At 54.6% G+C, this 16,364-nt stretch overlaps 1 protein-coding gene across 8 annotated transcripts in view; it reads left to right on the top strand.

Annotated features, from left to right (window-relative positions):
* The window catches only part of OSBP2 (oxysterol binding protein 2), a 94,026-nt gene that overhangs the window by 57,617 nt on the left and 20,045 nt on the right, over positions 1-16,364 (top strand). For 4 of the 8 annotated variants that reach the window (XM_083874254.1, XM_083874251.1, XM_083874250.1 and 1 more), the window contains 2 exons: positions 6,116-6,181; positions 6,442-6,692. In XM_083874254.1, the coding sequence (XP_083730380.1) occupies positions 6,116-6,181; positions 6,442-6,692 (317 nt within the window). The remainder of the gene's footprint in view (positions 1-6,115; positions 6,182-6,441; positions 6,693-16,364) is intronic. The other 4 variants (XM_083874256.1, XM_083874255.1, XM_083874253.1 and 1 more) reach the window with 1 other exon arrangement.

The raw sequence follows: 16,364 nt of genomic DNA, 5'->3' as shown, positions 1-16,364 counted from the left end.
CCAGCATGGGACTGAGAGCCCCCCTGCCACCCCCTGAGGGTTTGCTGCTCTAGGGAGGATCTTTATTCCATGGAGAGCAGATGGCAGAGCTGGAGCACCAGGAGGGATGAGGTGGAAGCATCGCTGTCGTCCTGCATGGAAAGAGGGGATCCATCACTGAGCCCTTCTCTCTGCAGGGACAGTGTGCTGGGGGCTGGAAACCATGGATTTAAAGCACTCTCTGTCCTTGGAGGATCTCCCTGTGTGGAGGAGCAGGGAGGCCTTCCTGGCTCCTGCAGGGCTTCTAGGCTTTTTGCTGGTCCTGGACATGGTCCCAGTTCACTTTGGCTCTGCCTAGCTGGGGGATGTCGGTTGGAGGTTTAATGGGATTTAGGAGCTGCTGGGAGCTGAGGATCCAAAAGGATAAAGCAGGAGGAAAGGAGTGAGGGCAGCATCCAGAGACAAGGAGCACAGAGGATTGGAATAGAATCCCAGAATCATTAAGGTTGGAAAGTTCTCTGAGAGCATCGAGTCCAACCATTCCCCTGCACTGCCAAGGCCACCACTGATCCATGTCCCCAAGTGCCACATCCACATGGCTGTGAAATCCATCCAGGGATGAAGACTCCAAACCTCCCAGGGCTGGAAAGCTCTTTCTGTGAAGGAATTTTCCCAATATTCAACCTGAGCCTCCCCTGGCCCAGCCTGAGGTCGTTCCCTCTCCTGTCCCTGTTCCCTGGGAGCAGAGCCCGACCCCCCCCGGCTGTCCCCTCCTGTCAGGGAATTGTGCAGAGCCACAAGGTCCCCCCTGAGCCTCCTTTTCTCCAGGCTCAGCCCCTTTCCCAGCTCCCTCAGCCTCTCCTGGGGCTGCAGCCCCTTCCCCAGCTCCGTTCCCTTCCCTGGACACGCTCCAGCTCCTGAGCATCCTCCACCTCAACCAGTTCTCACTTCCCTTCTTCTGGTTCCTCCTCATTCCCTGTGTGTTTGGAATCCCCTTCAAAGCCATCACTGAAACTCCATTCTGGGCTGTGCCGGGAAATGTTTCCGTTGGATTCTGCTGGGTGTCCCTCACCATTACCCTGTGGGAGTCATGTTTCCCCTCTCCCCCTCTCCCCTCTCCTAAATTCTTCCCAAGTATTTAGGAATCTGTGTTTTTGCAGCTTCCAAGAGGTTCTGTGACCCTGATTGGGTGCAGTCAGGAACCCCCCATTTGGGCTGAAGTCTCAGTGCTGTGATCCTGGGCCCTCTGCTCTTTGGCTTCTGCAAATTCCCTGTGGTCCATCCTCAAATGAGGAGCCCTGGATAAACTCTCTCTGTGGGTATTTCCTGACCTTCAGGGTGTTTTCTCAGCCTTAGCAAAGCCAAATCATTTTTTTCCCTGTCTGAGCTTATACAAAAGCTGGAATAAGGGCAGGATCCTCGAAACTGTGGTGTTTGGCTGGGCTCCAAGCAAAGACCTCCCGGCAGAGGCTTGCTGCTCTTCCACCTTTCTGAATGAGTGAATCTTTCATCCTCAGCAACAGGATAAATATTTCTGCAGCTCTCTCCTGCAGCCTTTCATGATGATCTTCAGCTGTAACTACAGGAATTGGTGTGTCATGTGCAAAGGTTAGTCAAAGGTTGGACATGATGGTCTTGGAGGTCTTTTCCAGCCTAAATGATCCTGTGATTCAAAGCAGCTTCCCTGAGAGCAGTCCTGATGGGGCAATGAGGGGACGCCAGAGCCCAGAGCCCCTGTCCTGTGTCACAGCATTCCCGTGGCAGTTTGTCCTGCTGGTAACCAACAGCAGCTAGAGAGCTGGTGGGGATGGCCTGGGGGGAGCAGGGCTCCTACATTGGGATCTGGGGCTGCTGGTTGCTGCAGGAAACAGAAAGATTCATGTTTCTGTGGAGTTGGGCTTTGGTCAGCTTTCCTGAGAGCTCCCAGGAGAAAGATGGAAGCACCTGCAGAGCCAGAGCTCCATACTGGGAATGGCAGTGAGGAGGTTTGGTGCTCTGTGTGATCATTTCTGCTTTCAGCTACTCTAGTTTATTTGACTGTAGCTGTGACATTGGATTTCCTTCTTCCCATGCTTTGATTTAATTGCAACAAATAATATTGCTTGAGATATTTATATATATATAAAATAATTAATTATATATATATTATGATTAATTGGTTCCTGCTGTAGTGGAAGGTGTCCCTGCCCATGTCAAGAAGATGGAAGGAGGTGAGCTTTAAGGTCCCAACCCAAACCATTCCATGATTCTATGATTGCAGTTGCCCAGGCAGGAGGAGGAAGGTGGGATCCTGCTGCCCACCCTGCCAGCATTCCAGCATCCCACAGCAGCCCCTTTGGGATACCAAGAGCTGGTGAGGGATGTTCAGCTCAGCTGGAATGAGCAGCATCACTGGGCTGACCCAGGTTCCTTCCCCCTTTTCCTGGGCTCTGAGGCGTTTATATAATTTTGCACAGCAATAAGAAATTGGGCCATGCTGCGTTCCTGCCTCAAGCTGAGCACTCGGGCAGGGATTGTTCCCACAGCCTCAGTCAATGGGCAGGAAATAATGTCCTGGCAAAGTGCAGAGCCTGTCCCTCTCCATGCTCTGCCATCCCTGTGCTGGCACTGCCCAGGCTCCCCAGGGAATGGGCACAGCCCTGAGGCTGCCAGAGCTCCAGGAGCCTTTGGACAGCCCTGCCAGGGGTGCCCAGGGTGGGATTGTTTGGGGGTCTGGGTCATCCCTGTGGGTCCTTCCCTACTCAAGGCATTCTGTGATTCTGTGAAAAATCCCCAGGCTGTGATCTGGGGCTGCACCTGGGCGAGGTGATCCAGGCTTTGCTCTGGAAATCCCAGAGCACTGACAGCCCATGGGAGCCAGGACTTTGGGGCAGCATTTTGTGTAAAGCAGGATGAGGGGACAATTAAAGGGAGGAATTTGGGGGTTAAATGCTGCCTGGGGATGGGCAGAGAGACATTTTCTCTTGCTTGGCACAATTTTTGTAGCACTTGTAAGCAGATAAAACTGTGAATTATTTTTGATGTCTGCAAACAGCAAATTGGGAAATTCGGATTGTCCCCTGGAGTCCCTCAGAGGTGGGTTTTGCCATGTTCAGGCTTTTGTTGGCAGTGACAGCTGAGCCAGCAGGGTTGGCTTCTGCCCTTGGGAGCTTTATAAAACATGGGACTTTATTATAAATTGGCTATTAAAGTCCAGCCTCGTTAGGGATCAGATCCCAGAGCTGTGGAGAACAGTTCCTGCCTTCTGGAGTGCAGGCAGCTGGCACAGCCTGCAGAGACTGCTGGGATGGTGGTGGGAAGAGCAGTTTCTCACCTGGAGAGAGAGATGGTGAAGGAGGCCAGAGACTCCCTGGAAAGCCCCAGGGACACAGCTGAGAGCAGCAGGAGCAGCCTGGTGTCCCTCTCCCAGTGAGTGTCCAGGGTATGGAGTGCTCTGTCCTTGGAAGCACCGGCTCAGGACACGTGCAGAGACAATACCCAAGCCCAGGGAATGTACCCACACTGCTGGAGACCCTTTGTGTGTCCCAGTGGGGAAGGCACCATGGGAATACATGAAACTTTTGTGTTGAAGAAAATAGACTTTGAGGAGGTTTTGGTTCTTTTCTGTACTGGGAGAAAAAGTGGCTTCAATTTTCTTGCCAGGTCTTTTGGAGTTGACCTGTGGTGTTGATGCCTTGAGAAGCTACCTGGAACAGAGGCTAGACAGTGTTAAAGGAATAAAGTACGTATTTATTAAAAAGGCCTTTGAAGGATGCACCTTGGGCAGTACAAGAGCCCAGCCGTGGCTCCACCCAAGATGGACACCTGGTCATGAGTTTTTACACTTGTATAAGTTTTTGGTCCATTTACATATTGAGGTTAATTGTCCAATTACAGCTTCAGGTTATGCAGTCCCATCCTCTCAGACTGCTCTCCTCAGTTCACTGTTGTTTGCACTTTTTGGGCCTGAAGCTGCAACAGTGTCCTTGGTTCTGGGGCTGGAAAATGATTGTTTTGTGTGACTGAACTGTGAAGAGAACTTGCTGACACTTTATATGGAGCTCAGAGTTATATACTAATGCAGTACAGAATCTGGAAAATATGAAAGCTAAAACTCAAGGCATCAGTGTGAGCCTGTGCCATTGCTGTGGTGCCTCTGTGCACCTCCTGCCTGTTCCTATTCCCCTTCCCCTACCAGCTGTTCTGGAGACTTCCCTGATTTCAATGTGTTTTCAAACCCCTACTCCTGTCCCCTGTCCAGGCCCAGCAGCTCTCCAGCCTGTCTGTGGGAGCTGCCCAGCTCCCAAACAGCTCAGCTGGCAGCTCCCTTTCCTTGGGAAGTCTCAGCTGGTTTCCCTGGGTGCTCTGATTGTCCTTGGTGGCCACTTCCTGTCCTGGCTCCAACAGCTGCTGCTCGTGTTTGTCAGCTGGGTTGTAGAGGAACAAGTGGTGACACGGGGAGATGATGTCCTGGTGCTTCATGAGCCACTTGGGGTTTGCTCTGTGCCCTGTTTCACTTGGATTTTCTCTCATTATTCGTGGGCAGTGAGGTTGGTCCTGCTGTGGAGGTCCAGCGCTGTCCCTGAGCTGTCCCTGAGCTGTCCCTGAGCTGTGCCATCACATCCATTCTGGGAGGGTTAACCAGGAGTCCTGGTGTGACACTGTGCTGTGCTCTGTTCCTGCTTCCACTCTGGGTTAGTGATCCTGACACATTTATCTAGATCCTTGCCTTTTCATCACAGTAATTGAAGGGTGCTCTTCCTCTGGTTTCCTTACTGTGGATTCAATCTGGGTGAGCAGTGCCTGAACACCTCTGCCAGTACTCGCAGCATTTCCAGAGTTCCTATCATTGAGCCAGGAATAGCAGCTAAACACCCACCTACCAGGGAATCACGGGTTTCCTTCTTCCCTTTCAGCCCTGAGAGGGAATGTGCTGCTCCCCCGTTACACCAGAGCCAGCCCTGAGCTCTGTGCCTGGATTGTTTGGAGAATGTTCTCACTCCCCCAGTCCCCCAGACTTGGCAGAGGAGCTGCAATGGGGTTTTGCTGGTACCCATCTCTCTGAAATCCAGAAACAGATGATTGAGAAAGGGGAGATAGAGGAGCAGGTCCCTGCTCTGCTGCCTCAGTGGGTTTTGGGAGCACCTGGAAAACCCTCAGCTAGACTTTGGAGCATAAAGATGGGGTATAGCCCCTGCCCGCAACCTGCTTCTCTCTCTTTGTATTTGCTTTGGGTGCTGGTGCCTCTTGGGGCCACTCACCTCCCTCCTGGGGAGCAGTGGGGTGATCAGAAATGCTGTATTACCCCACTGTAAGAGCCTGAACGAGAGATACAGGACTCTAGGCAGCTCTTTAAAGGTGCTGTTTGTTTCATCGATTGAAGTCACAGCAGTCCTGGGCCGTGGGTAACAGAGCCAAAGCTAAAAGCTGTCAGCATCAGCTCAGAGGTGACTCCTGAAGCCCCTTTAGTTCTTGTTACAATGCATTACATATTTTTATTTACAGAGCATCTTAATACATACAACCAATCAGCGTCATACACAATACCTTTACCGTTTACCTATAGCCTGTCACAACTACTGTCATTACCATATTATGGTTAGTACTATCCAGTTACAAAAGTTAGTATGTTACAGTTTAAGCTTAAAGTTGCTTTTCTGTTTTCTTGCAGTGGAAAATTCCTAAATCTTTTCTCTACTTGCTACATCAGCATGTCTGTTTACCTGTGGTATCTTCTGCTTTTCTTGGGAATTGTCTTTATTTGGTAGAAACATCTTTCTTTGTGGTGAAACATACCTTTGCTGTAGCTGAAAAACCTCCTTTCAGTCTGACTTAACCTTTGCTTTCTTGGGTTATCCAGTAACTGTTACTCCTGCAGTTTCTAGCTTCTTTTATTCTTCTGTATCAAAACTAGTTTTCATTTCTAAAGAGCCTTCTGCTAAGCATTCATTTCTGTAAAACTTTCCTGTTAAACTTCCATCCTCTCCAGCACCCCACTGAGTGGATTTGGGTTATTTTTGTGCTTTTAAGTGTTCTGGAGTTGCAGGAATTTTTGCTGTAGCTGAGGTGCTGATTGTGGAGTTTTCTGCCCTATGAAGACTTGGTGGTTTTGGGTAAAGTGTCACTTTCCTTGGTGTCTCTGTGACCTTTCCCTCAGGTGACACAGTTCACCCTGTCCCGAGCAGGGCTGGCAGAGTCCCCAGTGCAAGGTGGATCGATCCCGGTGAGCCTGGGAAGGGCAGGTTTGGTGTGTGACCCCCCCCTGTGCCACCCCACCACCCAACCCTGACCCAGATCTCGGTGACAGCCACAGCAGAGGCTGCTCAGGGCTCTGGGTGCCGCCCCCACCACGCTGTGCTCCGGGGGGGCCGCGGTGGCCACGACCCCCAGCCCTGCACTGGCAGGAGGCGGGAGGTCCCCGGTCGGTCCCTGCCCGCGGGGGTAACCATGGAAACGCTGTTCTCTCCATCCCTCCCTGTGCAGATGACTCGGGTGACGAGGAGCCCGCCTCGCAGTCAGACAAGAGCGAGCTGCACGGCCCCCTGAAGACCCTGTCGAGTAAGCTGGAGGACCTGAGCACCTGCAATGAGCTGATCGCCAAGCACGGCGCGGCCCTGCAGCGCTCGCTGAGCGAGCTGGAGAGCCTGCGCCTGCCGGCCGACAGCGGAGAGAAGATCAAGGCGGTGAATGAGCGCGCCACGCTCTTCCGCATCACCTCCAATGCTATGATCAACGTGAGTGCTGCTTCTCCTGCCCCTCCTCCTCCTCCCCTTCCTCCTCCATCCCTCTGCCCTCCCTGTTCGCTCCCCGTGGCTTGGCTCGTGTTGCCGCGGGGCTTGGCACAGCCGGGGCTCGGCACCACGGTGAGGGCATGGGAAGTTGGGAAGATGCAGCTGGGAAGAGGGCATGGATATGGACCCCACTGAGGCACAGGTCTGCTCCATCCTTACAGCCTGCTCCGTGTAATAGGTTGTTTTTGTCGAGCTGGGATATGTGGATGTTGAGAATGCTGAAGGGTTTTCTCCTGCTCCATGGGAGGAATTCTACCTGGCACAGCACTTCAGAGTCCACTGCTTGCTGCAGGTTGAGACCCACATCCCTCACATCCTCATTGCTTCCCTGAAGCTGCTGCTGTTCCACAGGGCTGTGGGATTTAACCCCCTCAGGGTCTCGTGCTGGCTCCGCTCTCCCAGCCGGGTTGTCAGAGGTCAGGGAGCTGTGCTGGCACCGCTGCTGCTCCTGCCCGGTGCAGCCTCATGGTGCTTTCTGGTTGTTTTTTGGAGACAGCTCGTGTTTGGAGTGTGGCTCTGCCTCCATCACAGTGAGACAGCCTCTCCTGGAGAGCCTGGTTTACTCTGGGGTGCTCTGAGAGAGAGCAAAACTGAATAAAATATTTAAAGAAAATTTAAAAAAAAACAATCCCAAAGCTTCACTGGGCTGGAATAATGTATGAAGGCAGGGCTCAGGGAATTGTGAATGGAGCAGTGCTGTCACTGTGCTGTCCCAGCCCTGAGCAGAGGGAGGTTGGCTGGTGTTTGATGTGGGCTTTAAAAAAATTACATTAATTCCCAGCAAGAGCTAGAGGTACTCAGAACCCCGTGGTCATAGCATCCTCCCCATTCCCACTCCCAGGATTCTGTAGCCCCGGGGGGAAAGAGCTTCCTGAGTCTCTCTTCTGTGTTTCAGACCAGTTTGGGGATGCTTGTGCAGCGCTTTCCCCACGGAGAGTTTGTCCAAGTTTTGGGAATGGGGTTGGCAGCGTGGTGGGAGGTGCCAGCAGACCCTTGGTGCTGCCCAGGTTTGCTGTCAGGAGGCGGAACAGCAATGGGATGTGGGCAGGGAATTGCCAGGGAGAGGATTTTCCAGCAGCCTTTGGAGGGATGAGCAGAGCAGTATTTGCTGTGTCCAGCCCAGAGAGGAGGAGGAGGAGGAGATTGTGGTGTTTGCAACGTGATAAAAGCTTGAGCAGGGCTGTCTGGAAGGTGAGAAATTCCACAAAAAACATTGTGCCGGGATAAAGCAGCAGGAACGTGGCTTGTCCAAAATCCCAAGCAGGTAAGAGGGGCGGGGGGTGGCAGGGCATGTTTTCACGTGGATGCTTTGGATCTGTTTCCAACAGCATCCTTTGGTACTTTGGCTCTGGATGGGCATCCTGAGGAGATGCCCGAGGGAAAGGCTGTGCCCTGGAAGGGGCAGGACTGGAAGGAGCAGGGTGGGAGATGCCCGAGGGAAAGGCTATGCCCTGGAAGGGGCAGGACTGGAAGGAGCAGGGTGAGAGCAGCGTGGCAGCTTTGGGAGGAGGTTGTGGCTCTCCCAGATCCTTGCTGAACCAGTTGTTTAGGGAGGAGGTGACAGAGGTGTGGGCAGGGGACACTTTGAGGGGCTGGATTAAAAAGGCAGGAGAGGGACAAGCAGTGAGAGGGGGACCACGAGGGAGGGGACCAGCCTGACGACCCTGTCACAAGGACTGGTGGCTCCCAGCCACACTGTCACCTTTTCCAGCATGGATCCCTTTCTATGCCTTGATTTCTCCTTTTAGATGGGCTGATACCTTCTGGAGCTGCCAGGAGCCTCTCATGGGGGGATGGGGGGAGCTCTGTGCAGTGCAAAGGTCCCAAAATCTTCTGTATAGAACATGAAACATTGCTCCAGGGAAGCATGTGGAGATCTCTGGTAAAAATACACCGTGCTCATGCCCACCTCCATCCCCGAGCACATTCCCATGGCAGCACAGGGTGCTTCTGCCAGTCCAGGAGTTCCTTGCAGGAGAAATTAAAGTGTCCTTGCTCACCAGGTTTTTCCTGGAGTGATCTTAGCCGGCAGCACTGGGCTGGTGCTGGCATGTGGATGCTCCGTGTCAGGCTCTGCCCTGGCTGCAGCACCAAACCTCATGGATCTGCTCCATGGAAGTGGATATGGATCTGTGAGGTTTGGTGCTGTGGCTGTGAGCAGAAGGAGTGGGTGCTCCTGGGAAGAAGGCATGGGTGCTCTAGGGAGGGGTGGATGCTCCAGGGAATGATTGAGTGTTCCAGGGAAGAAGGGATGAGTGCTTCAGGGAAGGGAGGAGTGCTAGGGGAAGAAAGGATGGGTGCTCCGGTGAAGGAATGGGTGCTGTAGGATTCTCCTGGGAAGGAGGGATGGGTGCTCTGGGGAAGGGATGGATCCTCCAGTGAAGGAATGGGTGCTCCTGGGAAGAAGGGATGGATGCTCCAGGAGAGGAATGAGTGCTCCAGGGAAGGACGGGGTGCTCCAGTGAGGGAATGGGTGCTCCAGGGAGGGAAAGGTGCTCCTGGGAGGAAGGGCTGGGAGCTCTGGGGCCGGCGCGTGCAGTTCCTGTGCAGCTGCCTCTGATCCGATTATGTAAATGGCCCTGGAGCCGCGGGGAGCACAGCGAGCACGGGAAATAAATAAACAGAGATGGAAATGCAAGAGCTTTGCTGCGAAGGTGACCTTCCCTCTGTGCTCTGGGTGCTGCCACAGCCAGCACTGGGTGCTCCTCTCCAAAGGTTGGGAGCATCACCTGGGCAGGTGGTGCTGGGAGTGATGGGGAAGGGTTTGGGCAGAGGCAGAGCAGGATGTGCTGGGCTCTTGTGTTACAGGTGAGGATTTCAGATGTGCTGGATTTCAGACTGGCTGTTGCAGGGCTTAAACTGAAGCCCAGAGTTCTGTGAGCCTCCTGTTGGCTCTGCTCCCTGTTGGAATCTCACCAGGCAGAATCCAGGCTTGCTGGGATGGAGGAGCCCTGTGTCAGCAGGGCTGGGCAGCAGACATGGAAAGCCAAGGCACAATCTGCCATGGGGGAGGAGTGGGAGGTGTGTGGAAATAAGAAGCAACAAATTACTGGGATGAGAGGCCCAGAGGATCCGGAGCAGTGCGCTGAGTTGTGTAGACTCATCCAAGAGTGGGGAAAGCTCCCTGTCATCATTCAGCAGGAGACAGCAGGCAGGAGGGATGTGTGGATGCACTGAGGAAGCCAGTTTGGGCGTTGGGAAGAGCTCAAAGGATGTGGGTGGGGATGGAAATAGGTTTTTAATGGGAATGGGGATGCTACGGCAGAGCTTTGTGCTTCCTAAGGAAAGGGAGCATGGAGAGCAGCAGGGTTTGGGCTTGCCTGTGTCATTTCTGGGTTAGTCTGTGTTTTCCCTTGAGGTTTTGGAGCAGAAGGGGTGCAGGAAGGCTCTGCCAGGCCAGTGCAGCTCAGACAAGGAAGGGTGAGAGGAGCCAGGGGTGCGGTGCTGGGTGGGAGATGGTGCTCCATCAGGATTTGCTGAGAAGGGACCACCTGGAGCAGGAAGTCCCAGGAACAAAGGACTCACCTGCCCTTGAGGGGCACTGCTGGCCACCCCAGCCTGTCCTGCAGCACCTGCTTAGAGGCAGGCTGATTTCCCACCCAGCTTTTTCTTTCCTATGGGAATGAACCTGCCTGGAGCAGCAGCACTTGAAACATCAGCACAGAGCACTCTCCATCCTTCAGGCTTGCCAGGAGGGCTTCCAAGAGCATGAAACACAGAGCTGGAGCCAGAGTGAAGTGGACAACAGCATGTGCTACCTCTCCTCCAGGAAAGGGCCTCCAGGCTGTCAGTTTAAGCCCCTCCAGGACACCCAGCAGCATCTCAGAGGCTGCATCTTCTAGTCCCAGCAAGATTTCTCTCCCTGTGGATCCCTCCAGGGCTATGCTCTGGCTCAGCAGCACTTTTGGGGTGCCCTGTGCCATGTGCCAGTGGCTCAAAGAACCTCTAGCCTCTCCCTGCAGCCACACTGGGCTCCTGGGAACTCTGAGTGGCATTTGTCTGGTGGAGTTGGTTTATTTGGAGCCTTTTGGGTGTCCGTGCTGGAATGAGCTGCCTGGGCACAAGATGTGCTTCCCCAGAGCTACTCCTCTGCTTCCAGCTTCCCTGTGGAGCACCAGGCCCCCTCTGCCCCATGGGAATGCTGCTGTGATTGATCCATTCTCCCCAAACTATTTCTATATTAACTCAGATGATGCTGATCACCCTCTCTGAGCAGCCTCAGGTTGCCCAGCACAGTCTCCAGCCCCATGTGTGAGTTCTGGGTTTATCCAGTGGTAGATGATGGATACACCCTGTGAGTGTGTCTGTGTCTGCTTGGAAAACTGCTCAAAGCTGGGAGGCAACACTCCTGGGATCACCTTCCTGGAGTGACCGTGGGGCTGGCTGATGCTGTTGGTCCATACCTTGGGCATGTCCCTGTGCTGAACTGGTTCCTGGTGTGGATGGACATATAGTCTGTCCCTTGGGGTCCCCAAACCCATAATGGCACAGGCAGGATGATGGAACTGACATCCTCCATGTGGGCAGCAGGGAGGGACCAGCAGCCTGCTGGGCTGCTCCCAGTTCACCCCAGTACAGCCAGTGGGCTGGAGGAGCTTTCCCTGTGCATTCAGGGGTTAATTCCATCACTGCAGTGAGAAAACTCCATCTCTAACCCCTGGATTTGCTTCCTCAGGGCAGGGATTCCCTCTGTGACCCCGGACAGCTGCTGTGCTGCCCAAAACCCCAGGCAGACCCCCCAGGGGGCCAGGGCTTGTCCCCTGTGCCTGGGCCGGGCTGATGGCGCAGGAGCTCTCGCTGGCATGTGGCACAGGCTGTGTTAATTATCCGTGCTGCGCTAACGACGCGCACTAATCAGCGCCTCGCAAACCATGTCACCGACCCAGAAAAGCCCCGGCAGTGGGATTAAATCCCTAACCCAGCCCTAATCCCCTCGGATGAGAGGGCTGCAGCGAGGGCTCCGGGTGTTCCTGCTGTGGAGGTGCTGCGCTGACCAGGAAATAACTGGTGGGTGCTTTGCTCTTACCGGGGGGAAGGAGGGTGGGAGGGTGACAGTGGCACTCTGGGGTCTGTCCCTGCCTGAGTGGGGCTGGGGGAGTGGAAATGGGCAGATGAGGAGATGTTGAGATGTGGAACTTGGCCCCTGCTCTCGGAGCTGTTGAGCCTTTCCCAGAGCATCCTGTGATGCTTTTAAATCTAGAGGTGTGAGGGTATCTCTGATCAGATCTGTTCAGACAGGCAGTGCCTTCCTCCCATTCCCTCCTCATCATCATTCCCTGAGTGCTTCCAACTGGATTTTATCATGTGTGTGGGTACTCAGCCCTCGTGTGTGGCCGTGGGGCCTCTGTGCTGGCTGGGGCTTTCAGTGGGTGTCCCTGCTCACCCTGCTGCAGGGGTTTTCACCTTTCTTCCCCCTCTTCTGGCTCCTCCTCCTCCTCCTTCTGTCCATCTGACCCCCAGGAGGTTTCAGACTGTCCCAGGGCTCCCCTCAGAGCCTTGTGCAAGAAGAGGGAGGACGAATCTATCCCCAGCACTTGAGGGTGTCTCTTGCAGCTCTTCTCTCCTGGATGTTTTTGGCTGGGAGGGATGACTTTTCCGCTGAGGAGAGCTGGGAGCGTTTGTGCCGTGCTGCTGGGTCAGCAGGGCTGTGTTGGTGGGCCCAGCACGGCCCTGCACTGTCAGCAGTGCCTGGGGTTGGGCAGCAGCTCTACTGAGCTGGGAGCCAGCCCAGCCAGGCATCACCTCTGCCTTTAACCTGTGCCCAGGGATCCTCCTGGGATCCTCCTCCCTGCCTGGAGGCTGGGGCAGGATGGGGCCGTGGGGAGAGCAAATATCAAAGCACTGCTGGGTGAATCCCCTCGGGGTCACAGGGTTGTGTTTATCTCTTCCCTTGGCTGCTGCCCTGAGATGCTTCACTTTGACTCCTTCCTCCAGTGTGTGTCAAAGGGAAAAGCACTGGAATGGCAGCTCTGCTCTCCCATGGATTTACTCAGGGAGAAGTTATGGCACTGAGACCATGAGGGAATTGTGGGGGGCTGCTGCTGCTCCTGCAGCCCCTCTCATACCGTGGGGAGGTTTGCATAAGGCTGAATGTGAGGGACAATCCAAGGCAGCTTCCTGCAGATCCCGGGGTCGGAGCTGCCTGCAGGCACTGCCAGCTGCTCCTGCCGCCCAGTGCTTGGACAGATGCTCCTCCAGCCTGGAATCTGTTCCATCAGGGGATGAGGAAAGCAGCCAGCAAGAGCCTCAGGAAATCCGTCATCCTGGGAGCTGTCGGCAGGACAGAGCTCTCTGAGCACACCAGCACCAGGATTGGGACTCCAGGGGCCTGAAGTGGAGATTGGCTGCTCTCCTCCTGCTCCTCCTGCAGATCGTGGGAGGGTCCCTCACTGCTGGGGTGGGTTTAGGGGCTTGGGCAAGTGAAGGAGAATGAAGAATGTGCAGCAGCCACCTGGAGGTACCTCCCTGCAGGGAAAGAGCCAGTGCTGGGAGCTTCCCAGGGAGGGGATTTTTGGCACAGGTGCAGTGGGGAGGCCCCACTGCTGTGCAGGCAGGTGGGAGCACCAGGACAAGGCTGAGACTTTTCATGGCTGGAGAAGAGCAGGGGAGCCCTGCAGGGACACAGTTTTGGGGTGGCCACTGCAGAAGGAGGTCACAGCACAGTCTCAGCTCCCAGGATATCTTCTGTACTGCACCCAGCATGTCTTTAGCACCCTCTGGCATGGCCAGTGGAGGCTGCTGGGTGCTGCTCAATGAGGTTTGGAGTGGAAGATTTGGCACCCTGGAGTATCCAGCCAATTCCTTAGTTGTTTTCCCAGCAGAAACCAGATCCATCCTGTGGCACAGCTCCAGGCTGGCATTGCCTTGATCTGTAACCCTGGGCAGCATTGGCTCGTTCCCCTTCCCAGAACCACACTGAACACGTCCTTCTGTCCTGCTGAGTGCTGTGATTCCGGATGGGTCTGGGATTCCTCCTCCATGGAGGCTGTATGGGTTGGGATTAGAGCCTCTTAGCACAGCCAGCCCGGCGGATTTGCCACCGTTTCCCACTAATCCCCTTTTTATTGCTTGGGGTGGGCTCCATGGGGCTGATGGTGCTGCTGCAGGCGGGGTCTGGATGCTGTGCCAGCCCCGCTGCCTCGGGATGAGCTTTGGGATGAGCTTGGCTCCAAGGAACCCCTGGGCAGGGTGGATCTGGTTGGAACATTGGTGTGTCATGGCCTTAAAGCAGGTGGCCCAAAATAATGTGGAAAGGTAGAAAAATTCCCAGATTGACAATCAGGAGACAAGACAAGACCCCACCACAGTGTGGATGTCTCCATCTTGGACATACCTATCCCAGACTTCTCAGTCTTGGACTTCTCTGTCTTCAGCATCTCCATCGTGGACATCTCTGACTCCCAGGGAATCCATGAACCCCAGAGAGAAGCAGGCACTGCTGGGGCACAAGGTGCCACATGGAATGGGACCATCAGGGATTTTGGGAGAACCTTGTTCAAGCACTGGGGTCAGGCTGGGCTGCTGACAGTTGCATCAAGGGGTGGGCTGGAGCCTCCTCCAGTGTCTTCCCACTTCCTGTTGGATCACTAAGGATCTTTTCCATGTCTGTGCTTTTTTGTAGCACCTATTTCCCGTGGATGCAGAGGGAGCGGGATGATTTTCCATGTTGATCTCAGAGGGTTTTATGCAATGTCACCTTGGTTTCTCAGGGTGTCATGATGAGCTGAGGCTCAGCCCAGCTCTCCCCACCAGCCCTGCCCCAGGGAGGAGCAGTTCCTGGTGTTCCCACACCCTGCTTCAGACAGCTGGGATGCTGGCTGAGGGTCACTCCAAGGATCTAGGACAGATTTGCTGTTATTTAAGCAGGCTGTGTTGATGTGGTGCTGAGCAGCAGCCTGGCCTTGGGCCCCAGCACAGCTGCGGGTGCCATTGCTGTCGAGCAGATGACCACACTCCAGACCACTTCTCGCTGCCATCTGACTGTGTGTGGGATGATTTGGGATTCAGGTTGGCTCTGTCCTTGTATTTCCCCTTTGCTTGCTGCTCTCAGAGTATTTTTAGGGGGAAGAAGGACAAATTAACCCTCTCTAGGTGCAGTGGCAGATTGTGAGTCTGTATCTCACCGCTCTGAACCCAAATGGCTTCAGCCCCATCCCTGGAAGTGTTCAAGGTTGGACAGGGCTCGGAGCAGCCTAGTGGAAAGTCCCCCTGCCTATGGAGGGGGTGGAATGAGACAAACTCCGAGGTCCCTTCCCACCCAGCCCATGATCCTGTGATGCTCTGGTTTCGTGCTGTGTCTCGCTGTGTTCAGAGCCAAACAGAGGCTCTGCAGTTGCCCTTCCCTCGGGGGGCTGTTCTGCAGCAAGCAGCAGCCAGCTGTGTCCCAGGGTTTTGATGACTCCAGGAAGGAAGGGAGCACTTATCTCCCAGGCACTCGGAATGGCAGAGCTCTGTCCCCGCTGAGTGGAGTGATGGCTCCTGCTCTGTAATTCACCCAGGAAAAAGAGATGATTGAACGCATCTGGCACTTGCCTCCTCTCATGTCACTCCTGGGCCATGGAGTGGTCCTTGTCCCATGCTTGAGGAGCAGGAGGTGTTGGTCCCACAGCAGCAGGCACTTCCCTGCTGGATTTTTCCTGCCCAAAGGTTGGATTTGCATGGCTGATCCTCCGGGATCCTGGGACAGGTGGGATTGCAGGTGTGAGTGTGTTCCCTTGGCATCCATCGGCGTTGTGCTGGAGACTGGGAATGCTCAGCTGTGCTGGGCTTGCCCCAGAGATTGTCACCCTGTGGTGACCCCAGGCAGAAAATGTTCCCTGGCAGGGTGGGCAGGCCCTGGCACAGGGTGCCCAGAGCAGCTGTGGCTGCCCCTGGATCCCTGACAGTGCCCAAGGCCAGGCTGGACATTGGGGCTTGGAGCAGCCTGGGATAGTGGAAGGTGTCCCTGCCCAGGGCTGGGGGATGAGACAAAATGAGCTTTAAGGTCCCTTCCAGCCAAGCCATTCGATGATTCTATGAAGTCTGGCAGGCCTTGCTGTGATCATTTACCCTTTCAAGCTAATTAACCTCATCTCTTTGTTCCTTCTATCCGATTTTGACTGTTTGCTCCACTGAGGAAGCAGAGATCCCCGCGGGTGTGTGACACCACCACCTTGGCAGGACATGGGTGACCTCGGGTGGTTGTTTCCTGCTGCATGAATAATCCCGGGGCTGTTAACGACGTTCCCATTAGCCAGCAACAAGCTGTGAAATCGGGATATTTGCCGTGACAAATGTGTGAAAGGTGCTAAATGTGCCCTTGGCTCAGCAGCTGCTGGGCACAGGGAGGGACCACAGAGCTGATGGCACCAAGTCTTGCCTCCTGCTCCTCGGCAGGATCTCGATGGCACTTTGCCTCTTCCTCCACGGGAATTTGCAGGAACCTCGGTGGTATTTTTCCATTTCTTTTGGCCACCTTGGCTGTGCCTTCCTGTCTTGCCTGGGATTTACAGTTTCATCAGCCATTGCTGGATTAGGACCTGCCACAACTTTTTCTGCCCATGGTGAGGAGGAGAAACCACCTCTGTCCCTCCTGCCACATGGTTGCAGGTAACACTGGGGTTCCCTGAGATCAGG

Source organism: Zosterops lateralis (genome assembly GCF_965231275.1).
Source record: "Zosterops lateralis genome assembly, chromosome: 17".
Classification (NCBI taxonomy): Eukaryota; Metazoa; Chordata; class Aves; order Passeriformes; family Zosteropidae; genus Zosterops; species Zosterops lateralis.
Note: the sequence above shows the minus strand (reverse complement) of the source record. Positions and strands in the feature narration are given on the sequence as shown.